This window comes from Panthera uncia, assembly GCF_023721935.1.
Source record: "Panthera uncia isolate 11264 chromosome B3 unlocalized genomic scaffold, Puncia_PCG_1.0 HiC_scaffold_1, whole genome shotgun sequence".
NCBI classification, from domain to species: domain Eukaryota; kingdom Metazoa; phylum Chordata; class Mammalia; order Carnivora; family Felidae; genus Panthera; species Panthera uncia.
This window is the reverse complement of record NW_026057582.1, coordinates 115,692,821-115,710,293: the sequence shown is the minus strand read 5'-3', so window position 1 is coordinate 115,710,293 and position 17,473 is coordinate 115,692,821. Positions and strand designations below refer to the sequence as shown.

General features: G+C 39.1%; 1 protein-coding gene across 1 annotated transcript in view; it reads left to right on the top strand.

Annotated features, from left to right (window-relative positions):
- The first annotated feature begins 154 nt into the window (after positions 1-154).
- FBXO22 (F-box protein 22) overlaps positions 155-17,473 on the top strand; it is a 32,214-nt gene continuing 14,895 nt past the window's right edge. The window contains exons 1-5 of the mRNA XM_049613917.1: positions 155-579; positions 942-1,080; positions 5,696-5,783; positions 6,527-6,622; positions 13,084-13,248. Of these exons, the coding sequence (XP_049469874.1) occupies positions 425-579; positions 942-1,080; positions 5,696-5,783; positions 6,527-6,622; positions 13,084-13,248 (643 nt within the window). The 5' untranslated portion in view covers positions 155-424. The remainder of the gene's footprint in view (positions 580-941; positions 1,081-5,695; positions 5,784-6,526; positions 6,623-13,083; positions 13,249-17,473) is intronic.

Below are 17,473 nucleotides of genomic sequence, written 5' to 3'. Positions count from 1 at the left end.
AACTGGACTCATGTTAACAGACATTTGTACTATAAAGAGCGACAAATATTACCTACTTTCTTCCTAGAAGATACCATGACTTAAAGTTTTGTACCGACAAAGAATATAGCGCTGCAAGTGCAGCGACAGGCACAAGAGGAGGACCTATTTTTGCCTGTGAGAGGCCTCCTACAAGGTTTCCGCAAGATCATAGGACGCAAGCCCGTTCACTGCCTCCTGCCGCCAGCGGGCCCTCGGGGATCCAAGCAGGAAGCGGGTTAGCCTGGAGTCACGTGGGTGGGTCTCAGCAGCCTGGCTCCCCTAACCGGCCGGAAGTGGCGCGCGCGCGCCTGCTCAATGCGCGCTAGCTGGGAAGTCCTGTCCCGGCCTAACCAGTGCCTCGCGAGTCGCCGTAGTGCTTGCTTGCTGGGCGGGTTGGTGAGGCATGGAGATGGTGGGTGGCTGTAGTGATCGCGGTGGTGGCGATCGCCAAGGCTCCTCCGCGGACCCACAAAGCACCTTTGTGTTGGGTAACCTAGCGGAGGTGGTGGAGCGTGTCCTCACCTTCCTGCCCGCCAAGGCGTTGCTGCGGGTGGCCGGGTGAGGAGAGAGGAGGCGGGAAGCTTACTTCGGGACTTGCCTCGGGCTTGCCCTGGCTGGCGGGGTGGGCAGACATCTTCGGGACCCACGGCTGCCCCCGGCTCCCTTCTCCTTCTCTGAGGTGATGCCCCCATCTGCGTGGTATCCCCGCCGTACCCCTGTCCCTGTCTTGGGCACTCTTCCCAGGGGGACGAGGTGTGCCTTATGGTTGTCTCTGCCCCCTGTTCTCCCTCTGAATCTGTGCCCTGACACCCCCTTACCGGACTTTTGATCCTGCAAGAATTTCCTCTGTTCTAATTGGGGTTGTCTGTGAGGGGGAAATGAACGACCCTTCACAACCCTTTGTGCGTTTGCGTCCCCAGCGTGTGCCGCTTATGGAGGGAGTGTGTTCGTCGGGTGTTGCGGACACATCGGAGTGTGACGTGGATCTCCGCAGGCTCGGCGGATGCTGGCCAGTTGGAGGAGCATTGCTTGGTCCGCGTTGCAGCCGAGGAGCTTGAGGCAAGTAAGACGGGAGCGTCCTGCACAGGCAGTTTCAGGGTTGGTGGGTCAGTCTTCGAGTACGAAATCTTTTTCTTTTTAATCCTTATTTTGTATGTGGCCTTATTCTTGGTAATTTAGGGAACATTTTCTCGTGACATGAAAATACTTATAAACACCCATTTTAATAACTGTATATTGTAAGGATGTGCCATGATTTATTTGACTGTTTTTCAGATGTTGGGCATTTTGTGTATACAGATTTTTACTATTCTAATAACGCTATGCCGAACCTTCCCTTTACCAGCTTCAAAAAAAACAGGTATTTTCATTGTTTGTCAGGGAAGGCAGCAGGATCTCTTTGATTAGTGTCACATTAAAAAGCCAAGAATCAATACTTAAACCCAAATATTTCAACCTCTGGTCCTGACTATTCTTTTGTATTGTATCTCTGGGCCCCTGTTTCTAAAGTTGGGCAATACCTGAGGAGGTAAAGACTTGAACTATGAAATCAGAAGGGCAGACTTCTTGAGGATAGGTGACAGTGAAGCTGTGGTATATTATTTGGGAGTGGGACCGAGCTATTTGAGAGTAAATTGCCAATCTAATATTCTTTCACTTCCTTATACGTTAGCATGCATTACATACAAACAGGAATATTCTACACCACCACGGTACAACCATCAGTCAGGAAATTATTATTGATACATTTCTACCATCCATTCCTAAAATAACTTTCAGATTTTGCCACTTGTCTCAGCAATGTTCCTCGTGGCAAAATAATTCATTTTAGAATCTTATGCTGTTGTCATTTCTTTAATTTTTGATGTGGAACGGTTTCTCAAGCTTTGTTTGACTTTCACAACTTTGACAGGTATGTAAATTATAGGCCAGTTATCTTGTAGAACATGTTTCTTAGATTCAGATTATGTATCTTTGGCAGGAATATCACAGAAGTGATCCTGTGCTCTTTTAGTTTCATCCTATTAGGTAGCATCTGATTTCCATTTTTGTCTCATTACGGGTGTTATTACCTTTGATAATTTGATTGACATGGTGTGTGCTAGATGTCACTACTGTAAAATTAGTCTTTTCCACTGCAATTAATAAGTATTTTGTGAGGAGATCTTTTGAAACGATGTAAGTATTCCTGTTTCAATTTATTCATTTATTTATATCTGTATGGACTCTTAAGTCTCTTATTCAATGCGATATCATCTCTAAAAGAATTGATTTTAGTGTCCAAATTGTCCCCATTTTGGCTAGCAGGAGCCCCTTCAGCTGGCTTCAGGGTCTTTTAGAGATGAATCTGTCACCTTTGAGCACCTCCTTTCTCTCTGACACAGCATTTTCTAAGCTCATCTTGTGTTTTGTCTGCTTTAGTCTTAGAATCAGCCATTTCTTTAAAGAGTTCTGGTTCCTTTAGTGGAGAATGGTAGTTGAAATGCATTGCTGTCAAAGGTTTTGTTTCTTTAGAGCCTAGTGGACAGAGCCAAGGAATATATGTATGTGTACAATTGTAACTATTATATATATGGAAATTCATGAGTTTGCTTAAGTACATCCAATTCCAGTCCAACACAGAATTCTTTACAGTTTTCTTTTCTCTCAGGTCATGTTTGTACCTCCCTTTTGGACAATGAAAAACCTGGCTTTCATCATTGTTAATGTGTTTGGATATTAGACAAATGCCCCATAAATGACCAATCTTCTGTTTCCCTTTTTCTCATGTGGATTTTCTCCTTACTCTGTTTGGGCTTTGGGACTCAGATCCAAAAGCAGGCTCGTAGGAAACTTTCTTCTTTGCATATTGGTTCAAACCCTGCCTGGTCTGTTTCTAGAAGTTGTCATTTGGAGAAGTTCAAAGTGCTGGCATACTTCCATAAAGATGTTCTTTGCAGCATCATTTATTATAAAGGAAATTGGAAACAACCTAATGTTTACAAATAGTCACTAAATGATGAACTGCAAGATGCATTAATGACAAGGGAAAATGTTCATCTTCTAAGTGAAGAAGGCAGATTATGAATTATGTTTAGTATAATCTGAATTGTTTAAAAACAAAAAAGGAAGAATAGAAAAGAAATAAGTCAAAATGTTAGCAAAAGTTTCCTGTCGGTAGAATTGTGTGATTTTTTTTTTTTAATGCTTTAAATTTTTTTCTATTTTTTTTTCCTTCAGATTTTTACCACAGCAGGTATTATTTTCATATAGCTTTAAAAGTTTATACAATATAATGGCTGTTAATAACCAGACATATTTAGGTCTGAACCTAACTTTGGTGCATACCAGCTGTCAGTCTCTGAAAAAGTTACCTAATTTGGAGCACCTGAATGCCTCAGTAGGTTAAGTGTCCAACTTCAGCTCAGGTCATGATCTCACGGTTCGTGGGTTCGAGCCCCACATTGGGCTCTCAGCTCTCTGCTGTCAGTGCAGAGCCTGCTTCAGATCCTCTGTCTCCCTCTCTTTCTGCCCCTCCCCTGCTCTTGTGTATGTTTTATCAAAAATAAATAAACATTAAAAAAAAAAAAAAGGAAAAGGAAAAAGTTACCTAATCTCTTTGAGCTTCAGGTTCTATCTCTAAAATGGAAAGACAGTAAGAATTTTCCTCATACCCTTAAAGACTTGTTCTAGGGTTAAGTAATGGAAAGGTAATGCATATAACACATTATCTTCAGTACCAGGGATAGCAATTTGTCAATGAATGAAATTACTATTCTCTATTATCAATGGCATTTTAAAAATTCATATAGTAATGCCCTTAAAGAAGTTTATTCATTGTAGTAAATGCTACTGTGGTTAAACTAAAATGGAAACCTTGTCCAAATCATGCTGTTTTCTTTGTGTTTGCCTCTAGGTTACCTAGTGGACATGACACTTTTATAGCCATAAAGAAAATTAGTTTAACTTTTTTATCAGAAATATTTTCAAGTCTACAAAAAAATTTATAACATATCTTGCTATTTGGAACTTCTTTGTATAAGGGAGTGAGGTTGCAGTTGTCTCACATTGTGCTTTGAGACCTTTTCATGTTGAGGACTGTCACTGTCACTGCTTCTAGTGAGAATTAGAAAGGAAGAGTCAAGCAATTGCTTTTCATTGGGTACCAGGAATGAGAGAATCCTAAAAACTCAGGACTAGACTTCCTATTTCCTAACTTCCTATACCAGGTATCACAAACTCAAATGACTCCAAAGTTAGGCAGGTGACTAAGTTGGTTTGCTGTGACAGCATAGGGAGCAATAAGGCCATGACAAACCAGGGAGTGCTTGCCTTTGTTTAGCCCTAGTCAAGAAGAATACGGTCTAAGTGTTGTTAGCATGTCTAGTTTTTCAAAAGAATCTGGAAATCCATATTTTCTGTAAATATTTTGTGTAATTTTCAATGTTGGTAACCAAATTACATCCTTTGAAAATGCCGTGTGGACCAAGAGAACTATATAGGTCTTATCAACCCTGGGGCCACCACAGGGCCATCATTCTGTCTCAGTTGCCTTTTTTGAATTTCTCTATATGGAATCTACTCTGAAACATTTTAACATTCCCCAAAATTACAGATTAACACTTTCTCATTTAATCAGTGTTGAAGTTGCTATATGTGAAGTACTTCATTCCATTCTGGTAGTAAAAATCTTTGAAAATAACCAGTTTAGAAAAAAACGTATGTTCATCCTTTTGTTTGATTCAGCCACTTTGCCACTTGGCTGTAATGTGACATTTAGTGGAAACCAGAAATCTGAATAAGCCTAGCTTGTAAGTGGAGATAAGGCACAAGTAAGAATGACTGGGACATAAGGTATGTCATATATGAAGTCCAGGGTACTGAGGAAGTCTAAGAAAAGGTTTTGTAGGGGAGGTGGCACTTTAAGTGTCTCTTGGGGGACATAGTCCTAAATTAAGTGGGAAACGAAGAGAGCCGCAGGAGAATGTGCACAGCAGTGTGTGTATTTCTGGATTATAGTAAGTAAAAGTTTCCCTGGAGGGAACTAGTTGGTAAGGTAGAAATGAAGCCCTGGGATACTTCCATTTGGTAGGCAGTGAAAAGAGGAGCAATACAGTTTGTATACTTTCCTTTGTTGCTCGCACCTTTCTATTAGTGTGATGCCTATTCAGGAAAACAAGTAGCCCCTTTTGCTGGCATTTAATGTTTTTATTTAAAAGTTTAAATTATGGGGTTGCCTGGGTGACTCAGTCAGTTGGGCATCCAACTCTTGATTTTGGCTCAAGTCATGATGTCAGGGTTGTGGGAGCTAGGCCTATGGCGTGCTCCAGGCTGAGCATTGGGCTCACTTGGGATTCTCTCTCTTTCCCTCTGCCCCTCTCTCCCACTCTATCTCTTTCTCTCTAAAATAAAAAATCAACAAAAAAGAGTTTAAATTATGAAAATGAACATTTTGAGTTAGGCTGGAATGAGTTTGACTTGAAGAAGAAATGAGAGATGTTCAAATGAATGAGCTGAAAAGGAAGGAGCAGAAGTAAAAAATGAGTGGGAAGTGGTTGGACTCAGGTCAGACACTGACCTGAAGGGAGGGTACATCCATGGCAGTTTGGACCAGAGCAAAACTTTAAGGGACCATGAGAGCACTTCTAGATTCATGTGATCCAGTTCCATTTTTGTTTTTTGTTTTTCTTAGCAGAATGTTCACATCTTACCACAGACAGTTCTTTACATGGCTGATTCAGAAACTTTCATTAGTCTGGAAGAGTGTCGTGGCCACAAGAGAGGTGAATATCAAAAGAAAAGGTTTGAGTTTTTGTTTCCTTATGTACCTCTAGAGCTAAATATTGTTCTAGTCTTGAGAGTTACTGACTTTCTGAGGCTCTAGGACTTCATGAATATATTGTCTTTGAAACTTGAGAGGCCCTTTTTGCTTCAAAGACTGATTTCTAAACCTTGCAGTACAACTAAAACAGATTCTTTAGAAAGATGTTTTTCTCAAATTGAAATACTTTAGCCATCCAGGCACTTTTTATTATTAAAACAATGTATGTCTTTGGCTATTGAAGCCTTATATTGTGTGATGGGGACCCATTTAGGGAGACCAAAGTTATCTATAGATACCATGCATGCTTCTTGGCTCGCTAAGAGCAGAAGTAGACTAGGTTTCCCAGGCTGGGCACACTGAGGTTCAGGGCTAGACCTGTGTTATCACTGTCTAATTTGAATCCAGGTACTGTCTATGCAGTGAAACAGTCATGCTCTAATATCAGCTAAACAGAGAGGTACAATAGCAAGTTAAAATTTAGCTGCTGCTGTTAAACTTAACATCACTGGGGCAAAAGCAGTATATGAACAAAGCAAGAAAGGCAAATTGGTGATGTTAAAGGTCAGATTTAGAATTTTAACTTATAAAATGGGCCCCAAATCGGAAAATGTATTCATCAAAGTTCTTAGACTTCTTTATAAAGCATTCTGGTGTAAATGATTTAAACTTTATTCATTGTTTGCTCCCCCCCTATTATTACAGCAAGGAAAAGAACTACTATGGAAGCAGCATTTGCCCTTGAGAAGCTATTCCCAAAACAATGCCAAGTCCTTGGGATTGTGACCCCAGGAATTGTAGGTGAGAGAAAATACCCATTTGATAATTTCTTGCCTTGCGTTAATGTGGGCTCCTATAAACTGTTGAATTCTTTGTAGCTTAAAACCACATTTATGTTTTTGGCCATCCAAAAATGCCAAAAAGTTACTCATATTTACCATGGTATATTTGACTTCTATTAGTGTTCTTTAGATTATTGTGGTTAGTATTCCCAGTCTCAGGGCTATCTATAAAAAACAAATGTGATGCATATCTTTCCAAGAGCCTTTCATAAGAGGAAAGAGCTCACATATTTCCTCTCTCCAAATCAGAAAGCATTAAATGCTTTTGTCAGTACAACCAGGATTATTTCTGGTGGGCACAGGTAAGTTAGGGCTGGGATTTGGAGCTACCAGAAAGCTTCTGTTTCTCTACTTAGATATCACTGTTTGAAGTTTATAGCTATAGCATGAAATTATAACCTTTTCCAAGTTTGCTGCTGGTGAATTTTTGCTGTTTTTTATTATTCTTGATTCTTTTTTTTTTTTAATTTTTACTTATTTTTTTTTGTGTGTGAGAGAGAGAGAAGAGCGCATGCAAGAGGAGAGGGGCAGAGGGAGAGAGAGAGAAAATCTTAAGCAGGCTTCACACTTAGTGCAGAGCCTAGTGCAGGGCTCAATCTCCCGAACCGTGAGATCATGACCTAAGCCAAAATCAAGAGTCAGATGCTTAACCAGCTGAGCCACCCAGGTGCCCCTTGATTCCTTTCTATAGTTCATGGGGGAGAGACATTCTGTTGAGGCAGTCATGGTACAGTGGTTCAGGTACCTGGATTGGAATCCTGGGTGTACTACTTAGTCTCTGTATGACCTTGGGCAAGTTACCTAACCTTATAGGGCTTCAGTTTCCCCATATATGAAATGGGTATGATTGATAATACTTCTTTGGAGGATTGTGGATTAAATGAGTTAACATGAAAAGTAGTCAGAATAGAGATGTGCAAGAATCAATGAGTAAATATCAGCTGTTACTATTTTCTTTGTTCCACTCAGTAGTACTCCATAATTGGCATTTTTAATCTTCACTGAGAGACTTTTGATCTGAATTTGAGATTCTTAACACAGTGAAGTACAAAGGATTTCAAGTGTTTACAAATGAATAAGAATAAATACATGGTTGATAGGGACTATTTCATCTCTACCATTATTGGCTCCTCACCCCTATACATTCTATTATATCTGCCAATCACCACACATTTTGTTCCTCATTGGATTAAAAAAATGATAGCAATAACCATGGTTTTAACTTTTGAATTTTCCTAAAATGAGTGGTCTAGGTTTACCATTACTAGTTATTAACAAATGCTTATACAGAATGGTAGCTTCATCATTTTCTCATGCCTCCCCACCCCCACCTCATCCACCATGGCATTTTCAAAGTACAGTCATATTTCTCCTTTTTAAAACTTTGGCTGGGAGACGGAGGCAGGAGAGGGAGGGTGGACTTGTTGGGGGGACCCTATTGTGAGAGTGGGAAGTCTAGCCTTCTTTTTGTGCTTGCCCTCTTCTGGAGTTTTAACTTTGCTGGTCTATTCCCCCAAGTTCCCTTATGATCTTGATGTCAGGAGTAGATGCCATTCCAATTCTCGTGTTTTCATGGACACACTTTGTGTTTTTGGTACCCCTGCAGCTAGATGCTTTCTTTGAGCCAGTTCCATGCATGTTCCAACAAAACTACCGCCAAGACAGTGGTTGGATTCCTTTTTCTTAGGCCACAGTTTAGTGATTATTTCTAAAGCAGCCATTGACTCCTAGCCCATCTTCATTCTTTAGGTTAGAAAAATTTCAAGTTTGAGGAAATTTGTTCATTCATATATATGCAAAGGTCATTTTCTTTCTTTTAAGGTAAATTTTACTTACATGACCTGCACAATCGTAAGTGTACTAAATTAATGAGTTTTGACAAATGTATACCCTTGTGTAACCTATACACCAGTCAAGATATAGAATATTTCCGTCACCTGAGGAAGATCTGTCATGCCCTTTTCCTGTCCATCTCTGCCTGCCAGAGAAACCCTGGTTCTGATTTCTGTGACCATGGGTTAGATTGCCTATTGTTGAATGTCATATAAATGGAGCCATATGGTGTATACTCTTTTTATGTCTTGGTTTTTTTCATGCAGTATAAATATTTTTTAACACCATAATATTTTTGAGATTTACTTATTTTTTTTAATATGAAATTTATTGTCAAATTGGTTTCCATATAACACCCAGTGCTCATCCCAACAGGTGCCCTCCTCAATGCCCATCACCCACTTTCCCCTCCCTCCCACCCCCCATCAACCCTCAGTTTATTCTTAGTTCTTAAGAGTCTCTTAGGGTTTAGCTCCCTCCCTCTCTAACTTTTTTTTTCCCCCTCCCCATGGTCTTCTGTTAAGTTTCTCAGGATCCACATAAGAGTGAAAACATATGGTATCTTTCTCTGTATGACTTATTTCATTTAGCATACCACTCTCCAGTTCCATCCATGTTGCTACAAAAGGCCATATTTCATTCTTTCTCATTGCCACGTAGTATTCCATTGTGTATATAAACCACACTTTCTTTATCCATTCGTCAGTTGATGGACATTTAGCCTCTTTCCATAATTTGGCTATTGTTGAAAGTGCTGCTATAAACATCGGGGTACAAGTGCCCCTATGCATCAGCACTCCTGTATCCCTTGGGTAAATTCCTAGCAGTGCTATTGCTTGGTCATAGCAATTTTTAATTTTTTGAGGAAGCTCCACACTGTTTTCCAGAGTGGCTGCACCAGTTTGCATTCCCACCAACAGTGCAAGAGGGTTCCTGTTTCTCCACATTATGTTACTGTGCATATTAGGAATTCATTTAAAAATTATTATTATTATTATTATTATCATTATTATTATTCTGTTATATAAAAAGACTATTTTCCCATTCTCTTTTTGATGGAGATTTGGATTGTTTCACATTCCTGGCTATTGTGAATGAGGCTGTTGTGAACATTTTTGTATAAGTATTCTTATTCTTCTTGGGCCTAGAGGTAGAATTGCTGGGTCTTGGGCTTTGTTATGTTTAACTCAACAAGAAACTGCCAAACTGTTTTCAAGAGTTGTTCCATTTTATACGCACCAGCAATGAATGAGGGTGTTAGATGCTCATTGCTACATATCCTCACTAACTTAGTGTCTTCAAATGAGTCTTTCATTTTAGCCATCGTAGTGGATCTTAGGCTAGTTTTAATTTGAATTACTCCAATGATTTTAATTATGTTGAGCATCTGTTCATCTGTTTATTGGCTATTTGTATACCTGTTTTTATGAAGTATCCAAGTCTTTTACTGTTTTTTTTTATTGAATTGTTTTTATTTTTGATTTGAAGTTGTTTATATATTCTAATACAAGACCTTTATCAGGTATAGGTGTTGTAAATATTTATGTCCTTTCCAAGAAATCTTTGCCTATCTCAAAGTCACAAAGATATTCTCTATGTCTTTTTCTATAACCTGTTTAGTTTAGCTCTTACATGTATGGTGTGAGGTAGGGGTTCAAGGTTAATTTTTTTTTCATGTTTATTTCATCACCATTTTTTGAAGATTTTTCTTTCCTCTAATTGCCTTGACACCTTTGTTAAAAACAGTTGACTGTATGTTTGTGGGTCTATTTCTGTATTTAATTCTGCTTCATTGATGTATTTGTCTGTCCTTAAGCCATTGCCATATTACTAGAGGCCTTAATGTTCTTTTTAAAAACTGTTTTGGCTGTCTAGGTTCTTTGCATTTCTACATATTTTTAGAATCAGCCAGTCCATTTCTATAAAAAGTATATTGAGATTTAGTATATATTGTCATGAGATCTGCACTTTTTTTTTTTTTTAACATTTATTTATTTTTGAGACAGAGAGAGACAGAGATTGAATGGGGGAGGGGCAGAGAGAGAGGGAGACACAGAATCCGAAGCAGGCTCCAGGCTCTGAGCCATCAGCCCAGAGCCCGACGCGGGGCTCGAACTCACAGACCGCGAGATCGTGACCTGAGCTGAAGTCGGACGTTTAACCGACTGAGCCACCCAGGCGCCCCAGAGATCTGCACTTTTAAAAATTGCTTTTGCTTTGATCTATTTTTGTGGAAGAAGGAGTCCTTATAACCTGAAATTTTTGTTTTTAATTCAGAATATATTGTGTGGGGGTTGATATGATTCTGAAATTTTCTCTTTGGATTTTTTTTTTCATTTTGCTGTAGCTTTGGTCTCTAAAAAGCTTAACACTTTTTAAAAAGAGTTTTACTCTAGGGGCACCTGGGTGGCTCAGTCGGCTAAGCGTCTGACTCTTGATTTCAGCTCAGGTCATGATCTCATGCTTTCAGGAGTTCAAGCCCCACATCGGGCTCTGCACTGACAGTGTGGAGCCTGCTTGGGATTCTCTCTCTCTCTGCCCCTCTCTGTACCCCTCCCCCACTCACACTGTCTCTCTCTCAAAATAAATAAACTTTAAAAAAAGAGTTTTATTATTTATGTTAGTAATATTTGTTGTTAAAGAAAAATGAGAAGATAAAGATGAGCGAAAAAAAACATCAAGCAACTTTAAGCATCATAGAGTTAACTACTCTATTAATGTTATGATGCATAACCTTCCAAATGTTCAATAAATAGCATCTTATGTAGAAATAAATACATGTATGTGTACATATATCAAGAATATGATATTCTATAGACTTGTAACCTGCTGTATTTGTTTTAGTCTCCTGTGGCTGCCATAACCAGATAACACACTGGTGGTTTAAACAACAGAAATATATGTTCTCACAGTTCTGGAGGCTGGAAGTCCAAGATTAAAGTGTTGGCAGGTTTGCTTTCTCCTGAGGCATCTCCCTGGCTTTCAGACCACTGCCTTGCCTACTTGCTAAGTCCTTACATGGCCATTTCTCTCTCGCTAAGAATGCGTCTTTTCCTCTTCTTATAAGGATACCAGTCTTACTGAATTAGGGTCCAATCCTTAGGACCTCATTTATTACCCCTTTAAAGGCCTTATCTCGGGGCGCCTGGGTGGCGCAGTCGGTTAAGCGTCCGACTTCAGCCAGGTCACGATCTCGCGGTCCGTGAGTTCGAGCCCCGCGTCAGGCTCTGGGCTGATGGCTCGGAGCCTGGAGCCTGTTTCCGATTCTGTGTCTCCCTCTCTCTCTGCCCCTCCCCCGTTCATGCTCTGTCTCTCTCTGTCCCAAAAATAAAATAAAAAAAAAACAAAAACAAAAACAAAAAAACAAAAAAAAAACGTTGAAAAAAAAAAATAAATAAAGGCCTTATCTCCAAATATATTCATAATGGCAGTTAGGGCTTCAACATACAAATCTGGGGGGGACACAATTCTGTCCATAACACCTACCTTTAAAATTCACAACATATTACATATTTCCATGTTAGTAAATATGTCTGTCATTCTTAATGGCTGTGGTTGATTGTTTAAATATAACTTTTAATCTAAATACCAGTGTAGGGCATTTAGATTTTTTCCCTTTATTTTCTATTAAAAATTCTGTGATAAAAGTATTTTGTGTGTGTGTATGTGTGTGACTATATATCTGTGTATGTATGTATATATACATATATATTTTATATAATTGTCAAATACTGTTAAGATAATTTTTTAAAAGGGGAATTGCTGCAAAGATGTATTTTCTACCCTCCAACTTCTTATTTAGAAAAATTTCAACTCAAAGTTGCAGAATGATAGAATAGTAAACATTCATATTCCTTTGGTCTAGATTCACTAATTTAAAAATTTTTGCGGGGCATCTGGGTGGATCAGTCAGTTAAGCATGTGACTCTTGATTTCAGCTCATCTCATGGTTCATTAGTTCGAGCCCCATGTCAAGCTGTACACTAATAGTGCCGGGGCCTGTTTGAGATTCTCTCTCACTCTGCCTCTGCTCCACGCACACACGTGCTCTCTCTCTCTCTCTCTCTTTCAAAATAAATAAACTTTAAAAAATTAAGAAGTTTGCATACAGTTCTTTTTTTCTCTTTGTTTATAAACACATTTCTTTCTGAACCATTTGAAAGTAGATTGCAGACATCATGACACCACCCCCAAAAATTTCAAAGCTGAGAATTTTTTTCTCAGATAGTGACCTGTTAACTTGTTGATTATCTTAGTGACCCAAACTATAGTTATCTAGGTGGCACTAGATAACATACCAAGTGAAATTTCAGTTTTTATTAAATCTGTTCATGAGGGGCGCCTGGGTGGCTCAGTGGGTTAGGCATCTGACTGGCTCAGGTCATGATCTCAAGGTTTGTGGGTTCAAGCCCCACATCAGACTCTGCTGTCAGCACAGAGTTTGCTTCGGATCCTCTATCCCCCTCTCTCTCTGCACCCCCCACCCCCCGCCAGCTCATGCTATCTCTCTCTCTGTCTCTGAAAAATAAAAAATAAACATTAAAAAAAAAAAAGCTATTCATGAAACTCTTTTAACTTTTTTCCTAGTGACTCCAATGGGATCAGGTAACAATCGACCTCAGGAAATAGAAATTGGAGAGTCTGGTTTTGCTCTGTTATTCCCTCAAATTGAAGGAATAAAAATACAACCCTTTCATTTTATTAAGGACCCAAAGAATTTAACACTAGAAAGACATCAACTCACTGAAGTAGGTAAGTCAATGTTATTTACCATTAATTGCCCAATTTGATTGTGTTTGTTCCTTTGAGAGAGTCTGAATTAAGTATACATGTTACTAATAAATGTATTTGTATTTAATTCTGAATTTTGAAGCACTTCTTTCTCTTTGATACTTTACCATTTTGCTATTTTAGTTTTCTGGAAAGCTTTTTTTAAGCATTGTTTTACACTAATAAATAGCATTTATTGTGAAATTTTTTTTTTATTAAATACAGATTAGTTCTATGTCAACTAATTAGAAAGATGGGAATAAGTATAGTGAACTTGAGAAATTTTAGAAAAGCTATAAGTTAAGGCAGAGTCTGTCAAACAAGGATTTACTAGGACATGTAAGACAGGAAGTTTGGCTAGAGTAGGCAAGATGATGAGAGGTGATTTTGAAGAGATAAAGCATTGGCTTAATTTCCAGGATCTGATGAGAAAGCCTAATTTAATATATATAATAAGCAGCAGAGTAGGTACTCAAGCAGAACAGTGTTAAGACTTTTTGTTTACATCTACAGATGAACTGATTGGCATTAACTTATTTTAAAAAGTCTCTGTTGGTGTGAAAAATATTCAGTGGTTACCTGGCTATGCATCAATCAGCCACCCTATAGAGATAAGCTTCCATTATTTGAAATGGCACTGACTCCAGCAGGAATAAAAAAACTGTAGCAACAAAGGGAAAATTTGTGATTGGTTTATTAACGGGAAAAAAAAGGAGTCTACGCATTGAGACTGGCTTGTGCAACTGTCTTTTACAATGCAAAAAGACTTAAAGTGGCTGGTGGGGATGGGATGAGAAGTACAGAAGAAGGAGGCATTGACTGCAGAGACCAGCAGCTGGCAGCAGCTGGCCTCTTGATAATGTGGAAGAGAGTTGTCAGGTACAGGTAAAACATGGGAAGTTTCAACAGCTAGCCTGTAGGGTAAGGCGGGAAACTATAGCTAGTAAGAATGCAGGCTATAGCTGCCCTAGTTCTGTTACATTCCAGCTTTCCTAATTTAGGACAAATTTCTTAACTTTTCTAAGCCTCTGTTTCCCATCTGTAAAGGGGAAATAACTGACTTACAGAGTTATAAGCACGAGATACAATGACTTCTATAAAACACTTAGCCAAATACCTTGCTCTATAGATGGTAGGCTAATGTTGGCCCCTGTACCTTAGGCAGGCTTTGCAGTGGGTCACAGTGATCCATCTGCACTGTGGCTTGTGTTGTGTGGAGGAATCGACTGGTGGGAGGGACATTCAGGAAAAGGACAGTGAAGGTCTTGGGTATTCTTTTTTTTTTTTCCTATTAATCTGTCCTTTTTCAATTTATTTTTTTTTCTTTTTTATTATGAAATTTATTGTCAAGTTGGTTTCCATACAACACCCAGTGCTCATCCCAAAAGGTGCCCTCCTCAATACCCATCACCCACACACCCCTCCCTCCTACCCCCCATAAACCCTCAGTTTGTTCACAGTTTTTAGGAGTCTCTTATGTTTTGGTTCCCTCCCTCTCTAACCATATTTTTTTCTTCCCCTCCCCCATGGTCTTCTGTTAAGTTTCTCAGCATCCACATAAGAGTGAGAACATATGGAATCTGTCCTTCCCTGTATGACTTATTTCATTTAGCATAACACTCTCCAGTTCCATCCATGTTGCTACAAAAGGCCATATTTCATTCTTTCTCATTGCCACGTGGTATTCCATTGTGTATATAAACCACAATTTCTTTATCCATTCGTCAGTTGATGGACGGACATTTAGGCTCTTTCCATAATTTAGCTACTGTTGGGAGTGCTGCTACAAACATTGGGGTACAAGTCCCCCTATGCATCAGTACTCCTGTATCCGTTGGGTAAATTACTAGCAGTGCTACTGCTGGGTCATAGGGTAGGTCTATTTTTAATTTTTTCAGGAACCTCCACACTGTTTTCCAGAGCGGCTGCACCAGTTTGCATTCCCACCAACAGTGCAAGAGGGTTCCCATTTCTCCACATCCCCTCCAGCATCTATAGTCTCCTGTTTTGTTCATTTTAGCCACTCTGACTGGCATGAAGTGATAATCTGAGTGTGGTTTTGATTTGTATTTCCCTGATGAGGAGCGTCGTTGAGCATCTTTTCATGTGCCTGTTGGCCATCTGGATGTCTTCTTTAGAGAAGTGTCTATTCATGTTTTCTGCCCGTTTCTTCACTGGGTTATTTGTTTTTCGGGTGTGGAGTTTGGTGAGCTCTTTATAGATTTTGGATACTAGCCCTTTGTCCAATACGTCATTTGCAAATATCTTTTCCCATTCCGTTGTTTGCCTTTTAGTTTTGTTGATTGTTTCCTTTGCTGTGCAGAAGCTCTTTATCTTCATGAGGTCCCAGTAGTTCATTTTTGCTTTTAATTCCCTTGCCTTTGGGGATGTGTCGAGTAAGAAATTGCTGTGGCTGAGGTCAGAGAGGTCTTTTCCTGCTTTCTCCTCTAGGGTTTTGATGGTTTCCTGTCTCACATTCAGGTCCTTTATCCATTTTGAGTTTGTTTTTGTGAATGGTGTAAGAAAGTGGTCTAGTTTCATCCTTCTGCATGTTGCTGTCCAGTTCTCCCAGCAGCATTTGTTAAAGAGACTGTCTTTTTTCCATTGGATGTTCTTTCCTGCTTTGTCAAAGATTAGTTCGCCGTACGTTTGTGGGTCTAGTTCTGGGGTTTCTATTCTATTCCATTGGTCTATGTCTGATTTTGTGCCAATACCATGCTGTCTTGATGATTAAGCTTTGTAGTAGAGGCAACAGTCTGGGATTGTGATGCCTCCTGCTTTGGTCTTCTTCTTCAAAATTACTTTGGCTATTCAGGGCGTTTTGTAGTTCTATACGAATTTTAGGATTGCTTGTTCTAGCTTTGAGAAGAATGCTGGTGCAATTTTGGTTGGGATTGCATTGAATGTGTAGATAGCTTTGCATAGTATTGATATTTTAACAATATTTATTCTTCCAACCCGTGAGCACGGAATGTTTTTCCATTTCTTTATATCTTCTTCAATTTCCTTCATAAGCTTTCTATAGTTTTCAGCATACAGATCTTTTACATCTTTGGTCAGGTTTATTCCTAGGTATTTTATGATTCTTGGTGCAGTTGTGAATGGGATCAGTTTCTTTGTCTTTCTATTGCTTCATTATTAGTGTATAAGAATGCAACTGATTTCTGTACATTGATTTTGTATCTTGCAACTTTGCTGAATTCATGTATCAGTTCTAGCAGACTTTTGGTGGAGTCTATCGGGTTTTCCATGTATAATAGCATGTCATCTGCAAAAAGTGAAAGCTTGACTTCATCTTTGCCAATTTTGATGCCTTTGATTTCCTTTTGTTGTCTGATTGCTGATGCTAGCACTTCCAACACTATGTTAAATACCAGCGGTGAGAGTGGACATCCCTGTTGTGTTTCTGATCTCAGGGAAAAAGCTCTCAGTTTTTCCCCATTGAGGATGATATTAGCTGTGGGCTTTTCATAAATGACTTTTATGATGTATAAGTATGTTCCTTCTATCCCGACTTGCTCAAGGGTTTTTATTAAGAAAGGATGCTGAATTTTGTCAAATGCTTTTTCTGCATCTATTGACAGGATCATATGGTTCTTATCTTTTCTTTTATTAATGTGATGTATCACATTGATTGATTTGAGAATGTTGAACCAGCCCTGCATCCCAGGAATGAATCCCACTTGATCATGGTGAATAATTCTTTTTATATGCTGTTGAATTCGGTTTGCTAGTGTCTTACTGAGAATTTTTGCATCCATATTCATCAGGGATATTGGCCTGTAGTTCTCTTTCTACTGGGTCTCTGTCTGGTTTAGGAATCAAAGTAATGCTGGCTTCATAGAATGAGTCTGGAAGTTTTCCTTCCCTTTCTATTTTTTGGAATAGCTTGAGGAGGATAGGTATTATCTCTGCTTTAAATGTCTGGTAGAATTCCCCTGGCAAGCCATCTGGACCTGGACTGTTATTTGTTGGGAGATTTTGATAACTGATTCAGTTTCTTCTCTGGTTATGGGTCTGTTCAAACTTTCTATTTCTTCCTGTTTGAGTTTTGGAATGTGTGGGTGTTTAGGAATTTGTCCATTTCTTCCAGGTTATCCAGTTTGTTGGCATATAATTTTTCATAGTATTCCCTGATAATTGCTTGTATTTCTGAGGGATTGGTTGTAATAATTCCATTTTCATTCATGATTTTATCTATTTGGGT